The 16,727-nt window shown below is 45.5% G+C and overlaps 1 protein-coding gene across 1 annotated transcript; it reads left to right on the forward strand.

Moving 5' to 3' along the window:
• LOC125430192 (ohanin-like) lies at positions 1–14,963 on the forward strand. The gene is made up of 4 exons (XM_048492020.1): positions 1–35; positions 6,802–6,894; positions 9,795–9,899; positions 14,101–14,963. The coding sequence occupies exons 2-4, from the start codon at positions 6,819–6,821 to the stop codon at positions 14,601–14,603; spliced, it is 684 nt and encodes a 227-aa protein (XP_048347977.1). The 5' UTR covers positions 1–35; positions 6,802–6,818; the 3' UTR covers positions 14,604–14,963.
• The last annotated feature ends 1,764 nt before the right edge of the window (positions 14,964–16,727 follow it).

Below are 16,727 nucleotides of genomic sequence, written 5' to 3' on the forward strand. Positions count from 1 at the left end.
GGCTGCCTTGGACCTTTCATTTGAGACCTCTGTGGGTGAGATAGCATTAATGTGCTTTCCATGTGTCATGGAATATCTGCTGTTACTAGAGTGCATTGGGTTGATTTTGTCAATCTAACCAGTTGTGTGTGTGGTTGCTCTTGATTGTCCTAGAATCCTCAAAAACTTCTCAAAGCCGTCATGGACACATAGAGGCAACCACCACAAATGATTTGTTTTTCTGTGAGGCTTAAGTTGTGCAGTAGCATGAGGGGGACTCAGAGAGAGTCATTGCTTGGGAGTTTGCAGCGGTTCTCAGAAGTCCTCTTTCCTGCTGCAGCTAAAAGTAGCCCTGGGATACCATTTTCAGTTGTGAAGGAGCATGAGAGGAGAAAACACACACACACACCCATCCAGGCCCGTAGCCACAGTGGGGTAAAAGAGAGCAGTGCCCCTTAATCATTTGTCACGCCCCTCTAATCAGCACTAGTGGTTGGTGTGAAATCTGTCACAAGTCTTTCAAGTGGAAATTCTCTATGTTAAGGGAAATGGAAGGAGTTGAGGCAAAAAGGTGTGAATCCTGTCATAAATCTTTCCAAGTGTGAATTCCCTATGCAGCTGGCTAAAACAGACTGAAGAGTTAGCAAGGCTAAAGTAATATTGACAGCATTTTCAGTGGCACACTAAATCGGAGCTGCGTTTGCTCTCCTTCCTTCCAAGCCATTTATTGGTTATGAGTTTTGAGTGACCCTTCCACTCAGAGAACAAAGAAACAGCTGGACCATTATTGGAAAGGTTTCCTGGAAGGGCGAATGAAATCAGATTCAAATATCTACTTTCTGATAGGAACCATCAGACGACATGTTTAGTTGCCATATTTTGTACCCAGGTTTGTAAACTCAGAAAAATTGTGTAAGGCTCTTTAATACCAAGAATAGAAAAAAAAGAATTAAACATTGCTAGTGTTCTTTTTGACCAAATTGTTATGGTAAATTTGCTTTTAGGTTAGCGTATTCAGTAAACCCCAAATGATTTACCCATTCGCTTGCATATGTCCACTCTAACAGCCCAACCCAGATCTCTCGAGTGGGCAGGGATGCCAACCCACCACCTCCGAAGAGCTTATCTGCCACACGGGAAGCCCAAAAATGACACCTAGGCAGTGGTGGGATCCAAAAATTTTAGTAACAGGTTCCCATGGTGGTGGGATTCAAACTGTGGCGTAGCTCCAATGGGGCTGGGCGGGGCACGATGGGGGCGTGGCTGGGCGTTCCAGGGGCGGGGCATTCCTGGGTGGGGCTGTGGCAAGGATGCAGCTGCTGCGTCGGTCCTTGGGTGGGAAACGAATGCACGCAGGCGCAGGCTGCCACGCACGCTGGTGCACCTCCTGCTAGACTGCTTCAAGTTCTGCCCTCTACTGCTGAGAGGAGGGGCGTAACTAAGGCAAAAATCACATAGCAAAATCACCAATTAGTACCCCCCTCTCGGCACACACAAATAATTAGTAACCTACTCTCGGGAACCAGTGAGAACCTGCTGGATCCCACCTCTGCACCTAGGGGATAATGGACATACACCAGAGGCTGGCTCTGTCAGTGTGCAGGGGTTGGGAAGGCAGTGGAAGCTGACTGAAGTCAGTTTCACTCCCAGAATGCACTTGGATTACCCCAAGCCCTGCTAGAGCATCTTTCTGCACCAGTGGGGCTGAAAATGGCAGCAGCTTCTAGGGTTGGGCACTGCAGAGCACTCACTTGTTTGTGTATCTGCCCCCCTGCCAGTGCATTTGCCCCTTGCGCCAGCAGGGTGGTGGACCCCTGCATCGGTGCAGGGTTCTGCAAACACCTGTGGTGAATCTGATATGAACAAATAGTTTGTAATGTTTTAAGCCATTGTATTTAATCATATAAGTTATATAAGTGTAATTCACTGGGCACTAAGCACTTCAGAAACTTATTTTTGTTGAGAGAAACGAAACTTAGAGCAGCCTGACACTGGCCTTGAGTTGAAAGAAACAGGGCCCCACCAAGGAGATAGGAATTAGCAGAAGCTCACAAATACAGATAACAGTAAAATAGAAACTTAGTTGTTATGGAAACCTTTGCGTAAGATGTTTTTAACTTAAGTTGCACCAAATATGGGATGGAAAGGTGTGGTAAAAGGTGGGATGAAATGACCAGGTCTGTACGTCTTCTTGACTCAAACCAATAGTCAAAAGACAAGGAGGGATGTTTGTAAAAAGGTATAAATTATGTTACACAAGCAACAGCCCCTTTGAACCTCCTCCCTGTTGCTAACAGAGGAGAGTTTCCTCTTCTGCGCAGAATTGAAACAATAAACTCTGAACACTGAAGAAGCTTATGGATGGTTATTTGTGAGTAACCGGACAGAGCCTTAGCTCTGAGAAACAGGGCCCTGCCCTGTCCCTAACAAATCTGCCCCTCATCCCAAGGTTGGCCTGCCTGTTGTGATTGAGTGGTAATGACTTGTATTCGATTTTGGGGTGGGTAGCTGTTAACTGTAACAAAATCAATCACACACACACAGAGAAGAAGAGTACATCCACCTCCCTGCTTTCCCCAAAAGCTAAGAAACATTTTGAGGGCAGGGAGCCCACATTGCAAGGTAAAAGAAGTACAGAAGAGGGGGGGTGGGATACATGGCAAGCCCTAAAGGCCTATTTATTGTTAAACTGAGTGTGAGGAGGACGTTGCATATCATGTATTTTAAGGGTGCCTTGTTGTGAGGCTTTTTACACGTCGCTGGCTCTGCAGCCGTGTCATTTGGGAGGTGGTCTCGCACGCAAACACTAAAAGGTCTGCCCTTAGCATGAATACACAATTAAATGTGGCTATTTGTGTGAAGATCTGTACAATTGTTTATATAACAATAGTCCCTCCATGAGCAGGGCCAGCACGTCCTCCAGACACAAAGGCCTAGAAAATAAATACATAGAGCCGCTTTGGTGGGTTATCTAGAGCTGCTTTCACAAGGCAGCATCTCCATGTAGGTTTTACTGCCCCTGCAACCACAGATGTGCTCATGTGGGCAGCAACAGGGCCTCTGCACAGTTTCCCCCCACAGTTTCCTTCACTCAGACCCCACCTATGACGATTTCCTGGTAGGGTTTCCAGGTGGACCTCTCCAGAAATTAAGTTCCTTTCTAGCCCACATAGGTCTGTTATCCTGCAGAAAATGTCTGCTTCAAAGGGTGGGCTCGGCTCGCTGGCCTCTCATGCCTGTTCTGCTTTCTCCTCTCCCCAGACATGGCCGTACTGGCTGCTTTACTTCCAGCCCCTTTCCCTGAATGGTTCCTAATCAATTCAATGGAGGCCACCGAAACCGCTCAAATATTCTCCTGCATGTTAATGCATTTTATTACTTTTAATTTCAACCATGCTCCATCTCTCCTGTATGAGCTCCAAGGAGCACGCCTGAGGTTCCTAGCCAGGCACTGATCTCATAAGCACCTTCATGGGGGTTTGGCCAGGTGGCTTCAGGAGCCCTCCAGATGTTATGGACTGCAGTTCCCATCATCCCCTGCCAGATGATGGGAACTGTAGTCCATAACATCTGGAGGGCCGTGAGTTGTACACCTGTGCTTCAGAGTGTTCCTAACCTCCCATAAAAGATTTTTTTTAAAAAAACCTGTCCCCCTTGACACTGGACCTGTGTGTGTTTAGGGATTTTGAGACCAAAGAGATCGTCTCTAGAAAAAATGGCTGCTTTGGAGTGTGAACTCTGTGGCATTATGCCCTGCAGAGGTCTCTGCCCTCCCCAGACTCCAAATTCTGCCCTCTACAGGCACCGCCCCCAATATTTCCAGGTATTTCCCAACCGGGAGCTGGCACTTCTAATGTTGCTTCTTGGAAACAGCATCATCCAGGGCTTCAAAATGTCAACGAGCAAATGGGAAATCTCCAGACAAAGGATAGAGGGAAAAAATAGCCCTGGGAGAATGCTGCAGAACAGGCTGTGCCATTTCAGTTTGCAATCTGGGGAAAAGGAGAATGTAGGTTAACTTCCTGGCCACAAGGAGTATTTAAGAGCTTTTGGTGATGTGGATTTGGCATCATTTCCTTTAGAGAAGTGCCAGCATCCCAGAACTCTTAAGGTGGTGCTCGTACAGGAACATAAGGTAAGACAATCATGGTTAGGATTGCTTGCAAAAGCAAAGGATCAAACTACAAAGGGCTCTAAAGATCTTCTACTGGGAATTCAGATGTTTATGTGCCCTTGACCAAAAAATGGTAGACTCCTCCTACCTGGGATGGTTACAGAGGTGGGATCCAGCAGGTTCTCACCAGTTCCCGAGAGTGGGTTACTAATTATTTGTGTGTGCCAAGAGGGGGTTACTAATTGGGTCTGCTTTTCTGTTAGAAATTCCACTATGTGGCTGGTTAGCGAAGGTAGAAAACGGGATAATTCTCCCTGTTGGGCTGTTTTAAAAACAGGTTTTAGACATATAATAAAGTTCCTTGTTCAAGGAAGGTATCCTTCTTTTGATTTCTAGAAGCAAAATTAAGTATTTGAAAGTATTAAGTATTTTACAGGCAGTCAATTAGAGGAGAAGTAGTTGTTTCTGTTGGCAGTAGACGATATGACTTGCTATAATGAATTTAAATTATGGACAGAAAGATACCAGCTGGAAATTAGGAACTTTTTTTTACAGTAAGAGTTTTTTACAGTATAGAGAAATTATTAATGCCCCGCCCCCGGAATGCCTGGCCATGCCCCCATTGTGCCCCGCCCAGCCCCATTGGCACTACGCCAGTGTTTGAATCCCACCACTATGGGAACCTGTTACTAAAATTTTTGGATCCCACCACTTGATGGTTGTCCTCTTCCACTGAGCATACAGCCTCGGAAGGGATGTATATGGAGCTGTGGGGGCAGTAGGGGACACCTGTCAAGTCAACCAAATCATCCAAATCAACCATGGCGATCAATGGGGTGACAGATGTCACAGCCCTCACATCCAATTTAGGTGTTCAGATCCTTACAAGCATCATGAGGAATCCTGATGCAGATCAGAGCAATGGTGCGGGGGGGGGGGGTAAGGAGCAGCAGTGGCATAGTGGTTAAGAGCAGGTGTACTCTGATCTGGAAGAACTGGGTTTGATTCCCTGCTCTGCCACCTGAGCTGTGGAAGCTTATCTGAGGAACTAGATTAGCCTACCTGAGCTGTGGAAGCTTATCTGGGGAACTAGATTAGCCTGTGCACTCCAACACATGCCGGTTGGGTGACCTTGGGCTAGTCACAGTTCTTCTGAGCTCTCTCAGCCCCACCTACCTCACAGGCTGTTTGTTGTGAGGGGGGAAAGGAAAGAGTTTGTAAGCTCCTTTGAGTCTCCTTACAGGAGAGAAAGGGGGGATATAAATCCAACTCTTCTTCTTCTTACAGTGCCCCACCCAACTTCCCTCAGTCAAAATTCCCCACCCACACACTGCTTTAATGTCGTGACTTCTTTTTTCTTCACTGCAGCTGGGCATGGCGTGCTAAGTAGATTTTCTAACTGGTGAAATGGCAGAGACAGCATTTTCCAGCATCACAGTTCCAATCTGGATCAGCCCCCCCCCCCCCACACACACACACACATTTAATGACAAAGATCAAACCATGTCCATGAATGGGAGTTTAGGGAGGCAGTAGCAGAGGGAAGAGTTTGCATTATGGTTACCAACACCCTGTGCTGTCCCTTTAGTAAATGTTCATTGTGGAGAAATGGGCAATTGGAAGTTTTATTCATAGGTTGTAAATCAGTGGTGGCAAACCTACGGCACGGGTGCCAGAGGTGGCACTCAGAGCCCTCTCTGTGGGCACGCGCAAACAGAGTGCCCCCCCTACACATCTAGGCTGGCCTGGGCCACTGGGGTCGATTATTAGTATTAAACCTAAGACCTAGTTTTGGGGAAGCAGTGTAGGTAACCCAGTTAAGCGCTGTTAAGCCCCACTGATTTTCATGCGAAGAACTAAAACACGATCCTTTACCTGGGAGTAAGCTCGGCTGCTGGCAATGGGGCTTGCTTCTGAGTAAAACCTCCTAGAGTCATGATTAATCCGTTGGAAGAGTTGCACGGTTGCTTCAAAGCAAAGCCACCAACTACCACCAAGCTTACTCCCGAGTAATGCATGCCTTGGAGCCAACCGTTTTTTCTAAACTAAAACCTCAGTATTCAGATTAAATTGCCATGTTGGCACTTTGCGATAAATAAGTGGGTTTTGAGTTGCAATTTGGGCACTCAGTCTCGAAAAGGTTCACCATCACTGTTGTAAGTAAACAACATCCGATTTATTCTGTAATTAACAGGAGCAAGGTTTTCCCCTTCCTTCCAGGCTGTTAGCAAGTTTAGTTTGCATGGAGGGAATATCATTTTAAATGTTGAGAATACTATGCCATCAAGTCACAACTGACTTAGTGCTAACGTTCTTGGGGTTTTCAAGGCAAGAGATGAGCAGAGGTGGTTCTGGTTTCCTTTGGTCTTCCTGGGTGGTCTCCCATCCAAATATTTACGCCTTACCCTTGAAGGACTCAGGGCGGTGTACAGCCAACTCTACTTAGCAGACAATCTCTGATGATCTCAGGCTAGTCTGGGCTATTCAGCCTGCTAAACGTTGAAAGCACATCCAAATAAGCATAATTCTATTTATTATTATCTTTCATCAAACTTTTCAACTCTGCTTTTAATCTCCATCCATTTGTATTGTTCTAACCGCCAACAATTGTATTTGGCCCATAATGATTTAATATGGTGTTGGGGAAGGATCAGCAACATAACAAAAGATATTAATTGCGTATTTTTGCTTCTCTGTCACCCCGGAAGAATTTCCTAGGGTCATCATGCCTTGTTTTATGGACTCACATCTTAGCTTCTGGAACTTTCCACTTAAAAACTGTGGTCTTCGGACATTCAAAGGTAATAAATAATAAGACACAGCTGATTTTGACTTTCTTCCCAAATGTGCGTACTGTACATTCTAGGATGTTTTCACATACCAGGGATACTCCCTATTTTCTGGTCTTTGCATCTGATAAATCATTTTTCTGTTTTGTCCTTTCTGACACCTTTGTGAAACAGAGCTGACATTGGTTGTGGTGGGTTTTCCGGGCTGTGTGGCTGTGTCTGGTGGATCTTGTTCCTAACGTTTCGCCTGCATCTGTGGCTGGCATTTTCAGAGGTGTATCACAGAGGGTATCATCTTCAGAGGTGTATCACAGAGGGAAGTCTGTTAGTGTGTAACAGACTTCCCTCTGTGATACACCTCTGAAGATGCCAGCCACAGATGCAGGCGAAACGTTAGGAACAAGATCCACCAGACCACAGCCACACACAGCCTGGAAAACCCACCACAACAAGTTGAATCCGGCCATGAAAGCCTTCGACAATAAATAGAGTTGACATTCTTAATAGTTCAACTCCTTCCCCAGGACATCTGAAAACTCATTTTCTTCACAGGGAGTGGATATATCTTGTCTCTAGGACTCATTCTTGTCAATGCACTTGCAAAAGTAACAGATACCATGTGGTGCACAATGTGCCATTTTCACATACCGATGACGCTCATTTCAAAGCAGACTGTCTGTGCGGAGACTTTGTTTCCTAGCTTTGTTCTGCTCTGAAGAACAAAACCCTCTTGGCTGCCAAAACCGTGTGGGCTCTGCCAATGAGGAGTCAACAAAGACAGCAAAGCATTGCACAGCCATTCACAGTGCATAATCGACCAATATCTTGGGAGAACAGAGGCATCACAAATCTTACCCAGTTTTCACCAGGGAAATGTTACAAGGTCTGCATTTTACAAGGCGGAATTGGTACGGTTCATTAGCTAATAAGTTGGATCTGTGTTTGAGAGACACTGCCCACAATCCAACCCAGTTGTGTGAATTGTTTTAAGTGCTATCAAGCCGCCTCCGACATATGGCAACCCCATGAACTAATGTTCTCCAAAACACCCTATTGTTAAAAGCCTTGCTCAGGTCTTGCAGACTGAGGGCCATGGCTTCCCTGATTGTCAATTCATCTCCTTCCCTGCTGCTTTCAACCTTTCCTGTTGCGGTGGAAAGCAAAACAGCAGCGAACAATACACAAGCAGTTGTGTTGGAGCGTATTTCAGCTAAATCTCTGTTGAGCTGTGCCCCTTTTATTATGATGTGTCAACATTACATCACTTCGCAAGCCCATTAACAGAATTAACAAAGTACAGAATTTACCACTAACAAGGTTGAAAGTTCACCACTACTACAGACTAGTTAGGTACTTCCAGCGAGCTAAAGCTGCTCCTTTAGTGAATTACAAGTACAAAAGATGACAAGTAAAGTTAGGAAATTTATGGTCACTGCCCCTTCCTGCTTTTAGGGTTTTCAGATCAGATTCCCCTTTGTTTAGGTCTGTCAACCTTAAAAGCAAAATGTATATGTACGGCCAGGAGGCGGCTATCTGCAGCTGGCCTGCTACTGTAACCATATTAATCGGTCTGCCCTGAAGATTGGCTTCAGCCACTTAGCCAGAGCCTTAATGAACTCATGAAGCTAAGCTTATGTCCCCCTTCACTTTCCTAGCGTTATTACCTTCCTTAGTGACTCTTCTCATAATGTGACCAAAGAATGATACCCTCAACTTTAGTTATTTTAGCGTCTACAGATAATTCAGGCTAGATTTTATTTAGAAGACGCTGATCTGTCTTTTTGGCAGTCCACAATTGTCCGTAAAAACTCCCCTCTGACATATTTCAGATGACCAACCAGTCAGGTCCATAAACCCAATATATTCTAAGATAGTATCAGATTTTGAGGGATGTTGAGCAAAAGATCTGCAGTTCAGGAATTGGTGTCCCACAGTGTCATGATGTCACTTACAATTGTGTACCCAGGAGTGACATCTTAGCAGCAGCAATGTGTTCCTAGAGGATCTCACAAGACCACTATGTCACTGCTGGGTCTGCAACTGGATGCAACATCAGAAGCAAGGGAAAGAACAAGAGCGTGAATAAGAAAAACTGCAGCTCCCCATTCCCACATTAAGCCACTAGTAGTGGGACAGAATGTCTCCCTCCCCCCCCCACAGGTTGTTGGTAATCCTAATAGTATGCCACCTTGAGGAGCAGTGGCAACATCATAATTTGTAAAAGGGGCTGCAGTCTCTCCTCACCTTGTTTCCCAATCGAGGGATTCAGCCAGCTGGTTTTAAAAAAATCCTTTCCCCAAGCTTTGCTCTCTATCCCGCTGCCTGCAGACACAAAGACAGGGCTCTTTCAGTGGTGGCACCTTGCCTTTGAAAGGCCTTTCCCCTTGAGGCTCTCCTGGCACACACTTCATTGCCCTTTAGACACCAGGCCAAAGCCTTTTTTCCCTCAGACTTTTACCTCAGAGGGTTTTTAAAATCTTTTTTCAGAGGTTAGTACAGTCAGTTTCAAGCCTGGGGAGTACATTATGGGTATCATTTTACACCACTGATTAGGTAAATGAATTTTTATGCTGTATTTATGCCCCTTTTTTTTTACTATTTATAATATTTTGTTCTTATTTTGTTGTTTTAAGAGCAGCTTTGCTTACTTTGTAAACTGCCTCAGGCAGTTCACTGGAGAGGAGGCAGGTAAATTAAAGCAGGGGTCTTCAAACTATGGCCCTCCAGATGTTCATGGACTACAATTCCCATCAGCCCTGCCAGCATGGCCAAGTGGTAGGGCTCATGGGAATTGTAGTCTATGAAACATCTGGAAGGCCATAGTTTGAAGACCCCTGAATTAAAGAAACAGAACTGGGACAAGCTGACGGGTGAGGTTTTTCATCGCTGACTTTTCCTCTGTCTCTCGCCAGGACTCTTCTTCATCCTGTGGCTGTCACTATGTTTTCTTGCTGAATGTGAAGGCACCAAAAAGTATCCAGAGTGCCAGGCTATTTCGCCGAATGAAAAGTACAGAAGTAAGGATCACTGGCGTTCCTGCCTAGGGACATGGGGTACCCCTTGTCCCCGGGCGCATCGATTGAGGTCACGTGGGGGGCACCAAAACATCCTCCTACACAGCGAGGGATTGAGCAAGCCCTAGAAAGCAGGCACTGAAGCAGCCGACTGCTCCCAGTGCCTGTCGTAGCCCCGCCCACTCTGTACGGTGGCCTGGAGTGTCCAGGGGGCGGGGGAGAAGTCCCACTGGGCTCCCAGGAGCAGGACTGGGGAGCTCCGCCTCCCCTCCCTCTAACCCAGCATGCCTTATTCGCCTTAAATTAAGTGTGGCATTACTCAGAAGCCTTCTCCCCGGCAGCCGGGCGCCGGCAGGCACAGGAAAAGGCAAGCTGAGCAGGGAGCCCAGCAGCAGCAGCAGAACTGAAGATGATGCTGACGTTTGCTTGGTAAACCTTCAGATGGGGGGTGACTTGTGAGAGATTTACATGCTTAAAAGTTAATTCCCCTTGCACTGGCTTGGAGCTGTTTCTCAGGCTAGCAGCCTACCTCACAGGGTTGGTGTGAGGACACAATTAGGAAAGTGGTGGGGAGAGAGCCATGCCTGTTTTGCTGGGGGTAGGAGGTGATTTGTGAGAGATGATGCTGATGTTTGCTTGGTAAACCTTCAGATGGGGGGGTGACTTGTGAGAGATTTACATGCTTAAAAGTTAATTCCCACTTGCACTGGCTTGGAGCTCTTTCTGAGGCTAACAACCTACCTCATAGGGTTGGTGTGAGGACACAATTAGGAAAGAGAGTTGGTGGGGAGAAAGCCATGTATGTTTTGCTGGTGGTGGGAGGTGTTTTGTGAGCTGGTGCAAAAAATCATTGTTTGGTCGTTGTGGGGGAGGGTGGTCGTCCATACCTGGGGTGGGGGTGGGGGGGGGCACCAAACTCAGATTTTGTCCCCGGGCTCCAGCTTGCCTAGATTCGCCCCTGGTAAGGATAGATTAATTATGAAGGAAAGTGGGAAATGGACTGCAGCAGAAGAGGTCTTGCCGTGATATGCTTGGCGCAGAGCATCTGCTTGACAAGTACGGGGTCTCAGGTTCGACCCCCGGCATTTCCAGTCAAAAGAATGAGGTTTCTGGAGAGCCCCCCTTCAGCCAGAGGAGGCAGCGCTCGCCTTGATGTGCTCCATATAATGCAGCTTCATGCATTCAGCGGCGTACCTCTGAAATGAAGTGGGTTAAAATGGTTAGATTTTCATTCATATGAAATCTGGTAAATTTAGCAGAACGTTCAAAGGCTGTTGTGCACAGCAAAGCCCATCTAGTCTCTCTGTGTGTAACCTCTATCTGTGGGTTCTGTGGGGCAGAACTTGGAATGAGTTTGCAACAACAAATTTTAAAAACAAAATGGTTTACTTTCTTAACATATAACATCAAACATCAACATTTAACATCGCACTTCAAGGTCCTGTTCAGGTTTCATTCAAGTCCTTATATTTACAGTCTACTGATACTGCCAAGTCCAATTCTTCTTTGCCAGTGGGTTGGCTCCTGAAGACTCCAAGGGCTGGATGAACGGGATTCAACATGATGAAGGTTTCCAGGAGAACTCTCACCCATTACAAACACAAAACCCTTAACAAGGTGTTAAGGTGTTATGGGCTTATACAAATCAAGGTCCGAAGTCTGGTAGCCTTGTCTCCTCCAAACTACATGAGCTCTGCAGCCTTCTGCTGCTTTGAGTCTCCACCCCTTTCTGGGTCAACCCATTCTGAGCATGGGGGTTACATGTGCACTAGGAACAAAGTTATTCAGAGTCTTTTATCTGTTCAAACTGATATACTTGATTCATGATAGGAACATTTCTGGATAGATAGAGTAAATATACTTTCCTAATCTAATCCAACTAGTAGGATGGAGGGAGATACAGGACCTGCATCCTTCCCTCCTGGTTGCAAGAGGGGGAAGAGTGTGCATGAATGTGGAGGAGGTGGGAAAGTAGGAAGAATGGAAGGATTTCCCTGACAGTAGAAATCTACCCATCAAACAAATAGTGTCAGAGCAGTAAAGAAAGGTTGCCCAGTGCCTTAGTCCCTCTACCTCTCTCTGACTCTCTAGTCAACTCCCTTTCTGAAGCCTGAAGTTAACAGGCAATGTCCTTCATTTCCAACAAAAATATGCCAGAAAAGAATCCAGAAATCATTGTTTTATATCTCTCAAGGGACTGTCCATAAAATATTATTGTATATCCAGACCTGGGAGGGGCAATAGTTACAACAAATCATTGATCGTAACTGATCATTGATTAAACTAGAACAGAGTAAGAAGTGGAAGAGTTTTTTAAGAGCTATAGAAGTGGGGAAATACTTTATGGATGATACCCAACCACTTTGAGACACAGTTGCCAAGCTCCAGGTGGGGCCTGGATATCCTGGAATGACAACTGATCTCTAGACAACAGAGATCAATTTCCCTGGAGAATATGGCTGCATTAGATCCTACTAGCTAGAATAGGCTGACCAGACGTCCCGCTTTTGGCAGGACAGTCCCGCCTTCACACAATTTGTCCCATGTCCCGCGGGTTAGTTCCATTGTCCCCGATTTTTTGGGAGGCTGCCAGACTGCTCTCTGGGGCGCAAGGCAGTGCGGCAGCTCTTCCCTCCTCACGCCAAGCAGGAGCACGGCCTTCTGGGGCGCTGCCGTTTCCCGCCCTGTGACAGCCGCCTACCCCCTCCCGGATCACAAAGGTCACCTTAAGCTAGAACCAACCCTACTACCCTCTCCAATCTCCACTCGTAATTCCCCAGGTACTTCCCTAGCAGAAGTTGGTATTCTACCTTGAGACCATGTGCACTGAGGGAAAATAACCCTTCAAGTACAGATTTTGGAGATTAATTAAAAAGTTTGCAACACATGGCCTCGGGGCTATATTTCACTTCCCCTTCTTCAGTCCCCAGAGGTAGAGTAGTTCCCTTCTTATCCAAGCGGTTGTTATACTGAGCAAAGCAGAAACGCAATAGAAGAAACTTCCCCAGGAGAAAATATGTTTATTGAGACCACAATTCCTTGGCTTAGCTCAGTAGTGAGAGTGTGGGGGGCTACGATCTGGGAGACCTGAGATCAAAGCACTGTTCTTCTACTCTCACTATAGCCAATCCAGTGATGGCGAACCTTTGTCACTCCAGATGTTATGGACTACAATTCCCATCAGCCCCTGCCAGCATGGGCCTATCCCACTGGGTAGTTATTAAAATAGAAAGGGGAAGGAAGAACCATGAGCTCGGAAGGATAAAAATGTGCCAGATCTATTTACATAGTGCTGTCACGTAAAGTATAGGATAGGCCAGTGGTGGCGAACCTTTGGCACTCCAGATGTTATGGACTACAATTCCCATCAGCCCCTGCCAGCATGGCCAATTATGGACTACAATTCCCATCAGCCCCTGCCAGCATGGCCAATTGGCCATGCTGGAAGGGCCTGATGGGAATTGTAGTCCATAACATCTGGAGTGCCAAAGGTTCGCCACCACGGGCCACTGCCCAAGTTTACAGGGGACGAGGGGAGGGAAGCAAGGGAAAGGGGGGGGGGAATACACCTTCATTTCAGTTGCTTGAGGTTAGGCTGTTTCAATACAGAGAACGGAGACCCAGGGGGTTGCACCAGTCTTCAAGGATTTTGAGGAGGGGGAACATATGAAGCTTCCTTGGTCTATCGAGGTCTGTAGGATGGCAGGGACTTTCCAGGGTCTTTGACATCACTGACTACCTGATCCATTTCCTGGAGAATGAAACCTGGGATCTCCTGTATGCAAAGCAAATGAGTCACATGGCCCCAGCCCATGAAGTGAACACACAGGTGTTCTGATGGACAGCTCCAGGCATCTGGGGTAATGGGGGAGAAGCAATAGATGCATCTGAGAGGGCTAGAGACCTTCATTGGGATGCAAGTTGTTTAACACAGAAAACTGTCCTCTGTACCTGTATTTTTTGGGGGTGTGGGGCGTTGGGCGTTGGGGGGGAGTGTTGTATTTTCCATTGCTATTCTACAGTTAAAGGCACAGATGTCTAATTGCCAAGGGAGAAAGTGTAGCCTTAGACCAGCACAGAAGTTAGAACCTAATTTCAAAATTGCCACAATAAAATTATCCAGTTGGGTGAGAACTTGGCTGGTCGAGAATTTGATTCTGCCTATAACGCTGCAATACTTTGTTTCTCTCTTTCTCCCCCACAGCCAAAGTGACTTTTGATCCCAAAACAGCCTATCCGTGGCTCGTTGTATCCGCAGACAGGACCTACGTGGCATCAGGAGACGGACCACAAAATGTGCCGGACAACCCTGAACGATTCAGTAACATTCCCGCTTTGTTGGGCCTCCCTGGGTTTACGTCTGGGAAGCATTACTGGGAGGTGGAATATGGGAACCAGAGAGAATGGGCAGTAGGGGTGGCCCTTGGGAGTGTGAAGAGGAAGGAATATCTCAGGCTGACTGAAGATGAGGGGATTTGGCAAGAGGGTCTCTGGTGGCTTCGGGCACTGGAAGACAATTCCCCCAAACTTCCTACATGCCCTGGGATCATTGGGGTATTTCTGGATTACTCAGCAGGCACAGTGACCTTTTACCTCGAGGGGAAAGTGATTCAGAAAAGAGCCTCTTTCAAGAGGGTGAAAGCATTTCCATTCTTCTATGTGGGAGGAGGCGTTAACCTCAAATTAAAGTCTTACAGTAAAATTTAAAAACCATTACAGGAAAAAAGACCTAAAAACTGCCATTCATAACAGAGCAAAACCCCAAGAATCTTCAAACAGTCAAGAGATTATAAAAATTATAAAGCAGTAAAAAAATAAAAATAAAAGCCAGAACAGTGTACCCAAAAACACAGTTCCTGCACCTAAACCTGCTTGGAGACTTCCTATTAAGCCGGGGAGTTTCAAACGTGGCTTGAGCAATGAATAATAGTGGATCCGCCCTCTGATTTACAAATCCTGGTTACCGTATATACTCATGTATAAGTCGAATTTTTCAGCACATTTTTAATGCTGAAAAAGCTCCCCTCGACTTATATTTGGGTCATTACATTTTTTTGTGTTTTTACTTTGCCGGCCAGCAGGAGGCACAGTTTTTATGCTAGCGGCACCAAAATTTCAGGGTACCCTCAGACGATACTCCTGATGATACCAGCCAAGTTTGGAAGAGTTTGGTTCAGGGGGTCCACAGTTATGGACCCTCAAAGGAGGTGCCCCATTCCCCATTGTTTTCAATGGGAGCTAATAGTAGATTTTCCATTTCTAATAATATCCCTCTTAAAATCGAAGTTGGGTTACATTTGGACATACAGATGATGAGGAGGAATCCAGTTTTGAAGGATTTTAACTCTTGTGTTTTAGCTTGGTTGCTGATTGAGCTAAGGTTTTTGTACTTTTAAAGTTATTGTTGAGACCATATTGTTCTTGTTGACCCTCTTTTCCATTTACAGAGCTAGTTTACTGTTTTTCTTTGAAATAAATATTCAAAAACTTTTAACCTATTGCCTCAATTAATGTAATTTTATTGGTATCTATTTTTTATTTTTGAAATTTACCAGTAGCTGCTGCATTTCCCACCCTCGACTTATACACGAGTCAATAAGTTTTCCCAGTTTTTTGTGGTAAAATTAGGTGCCTCGACTTATATACGGATCGACTTATACACAAGTATATATGGGTATTTCTTTTCTCCCCCTCCCTGCATCTTCTCTACACTGATTACCTCCTTGACCAGCCAACCCCAAGGGAATCTGGACATCGTAACAACCCACAACTAGTACACACAGCAATTAACAGACCAGCAACCAACCATAGATTGAAATCCTAGTTGAAGCAAAAGCTTGTACTTTATCTCTCTGTACTACAGCTATAAAACTCCTTATTGTTCTTGGGTTCCTTCCATTCCATTCCATGCCATACCATACCATAAGCCTTTATTGGCATGGATAAATCATAGCATAATACACAGTAAATGCATTAGGAAAAAAATTAAGATTAGAATTCTCCACCTCCGTCAGTTACTTGGAATGGATGTCATTTGTAGATGTGTTTGTGTGCTTATGTTTCTGACAGTGACTTTGTGTCTGCGAGATGAAGGAAGCTGCCATTCTTGATAATGAATAGCTAAAGAAATTCTTCCTGAAAACTATTTTTTCTATTTCACCTTTGAAAAATTGCTTCTATATCCCCTTTACAAATGAGATTATTAGGAAGGGGGTGTTCACATACATTCACGTTGGCCCGAAGGAACAAAAATGGTGAAATAGTAAAAGACAACAATTTTTATGACTTTTGGGTCATCTTTGTTCTTTGTCACCTTTCCATCCTACTTCCACTCTCTATCTACCTTATATCATTTCAGAAATAAAATATATCTTGTAACTTGCTTGGCTTGAGTTGTTTGTATTGTGGTATGGTACTGAGGAGAGAGAGCGGCATTAGACATCCTTTCCTTCCCCTCCCCACAACAGACACCTTGTGTGGTAGGTGGGGCTGAGAGAGTTCAGAGAGAACTGTGGCTAGCCCAAGGTCACCCAGCAGACTTCATGTGGAAGTTCGGGGAAAAAAACCCAGTTCACCAGGTTAGAGTCTGCTGCTCTTAACCACTATACCATGCTGGCTCTCTACAGTGGCAGTGTAGCATTTTCTGTCAAATTTGGTTAAATCCAAGGCTTCTACACTACTTTCCAGACACCCACACGTACCTGGAAAACTGGTCATAACAACATTTACCATTTGGAACAGTACTTCTAAATATTCAAGGCACTTTGCCCACAAAGTGCTGATCTTGTTTTAATCCTTACAGCAGCTTGTCAGGTACACTATTCTATGCCC

The sequence above is a fragment of the Sphaerodactylus townsendi genome, linkage group LG03 (assembly GCF_021028975.2).
Source record: "Sphaerodactylus townsendi isolate TG3544 linkage group LG03, MPM_Stown_v2.3, whole genome shotgun sequence".
Lineage (NCBI taxonomy): Eukaryota > Metazoa > Chordata > Lepidosauria > Squamata > Sphaerodactylidae > Sphaerodactylus > Sphaerodactylus townsendi.

Bases quoted from the DNA above. Each gene is read 5' to 3' on its own strand.
- LOC125430192 (XM_048492020.1), top strand. From the start codon at position 6,819: ATGCCTTGTTTTATGGACTCACATCTTAGCTTCTGGAACTTTCCACTT. The intron at 6,895-9,794 runs GTAATAAATAAT...GTCTCTCGCCAG, and splicing joins TGGTCTTCGGACATTCAAAG to GACTCTTCTTCATCCTGTGG. The intron at 9,900-14,100 runs GTAAGGATCACT...TCTCCCCCACAG, and splicing joins GCCGAATGAAAAGTACAGAA to CCAAAGTGACTTTTGATCCC.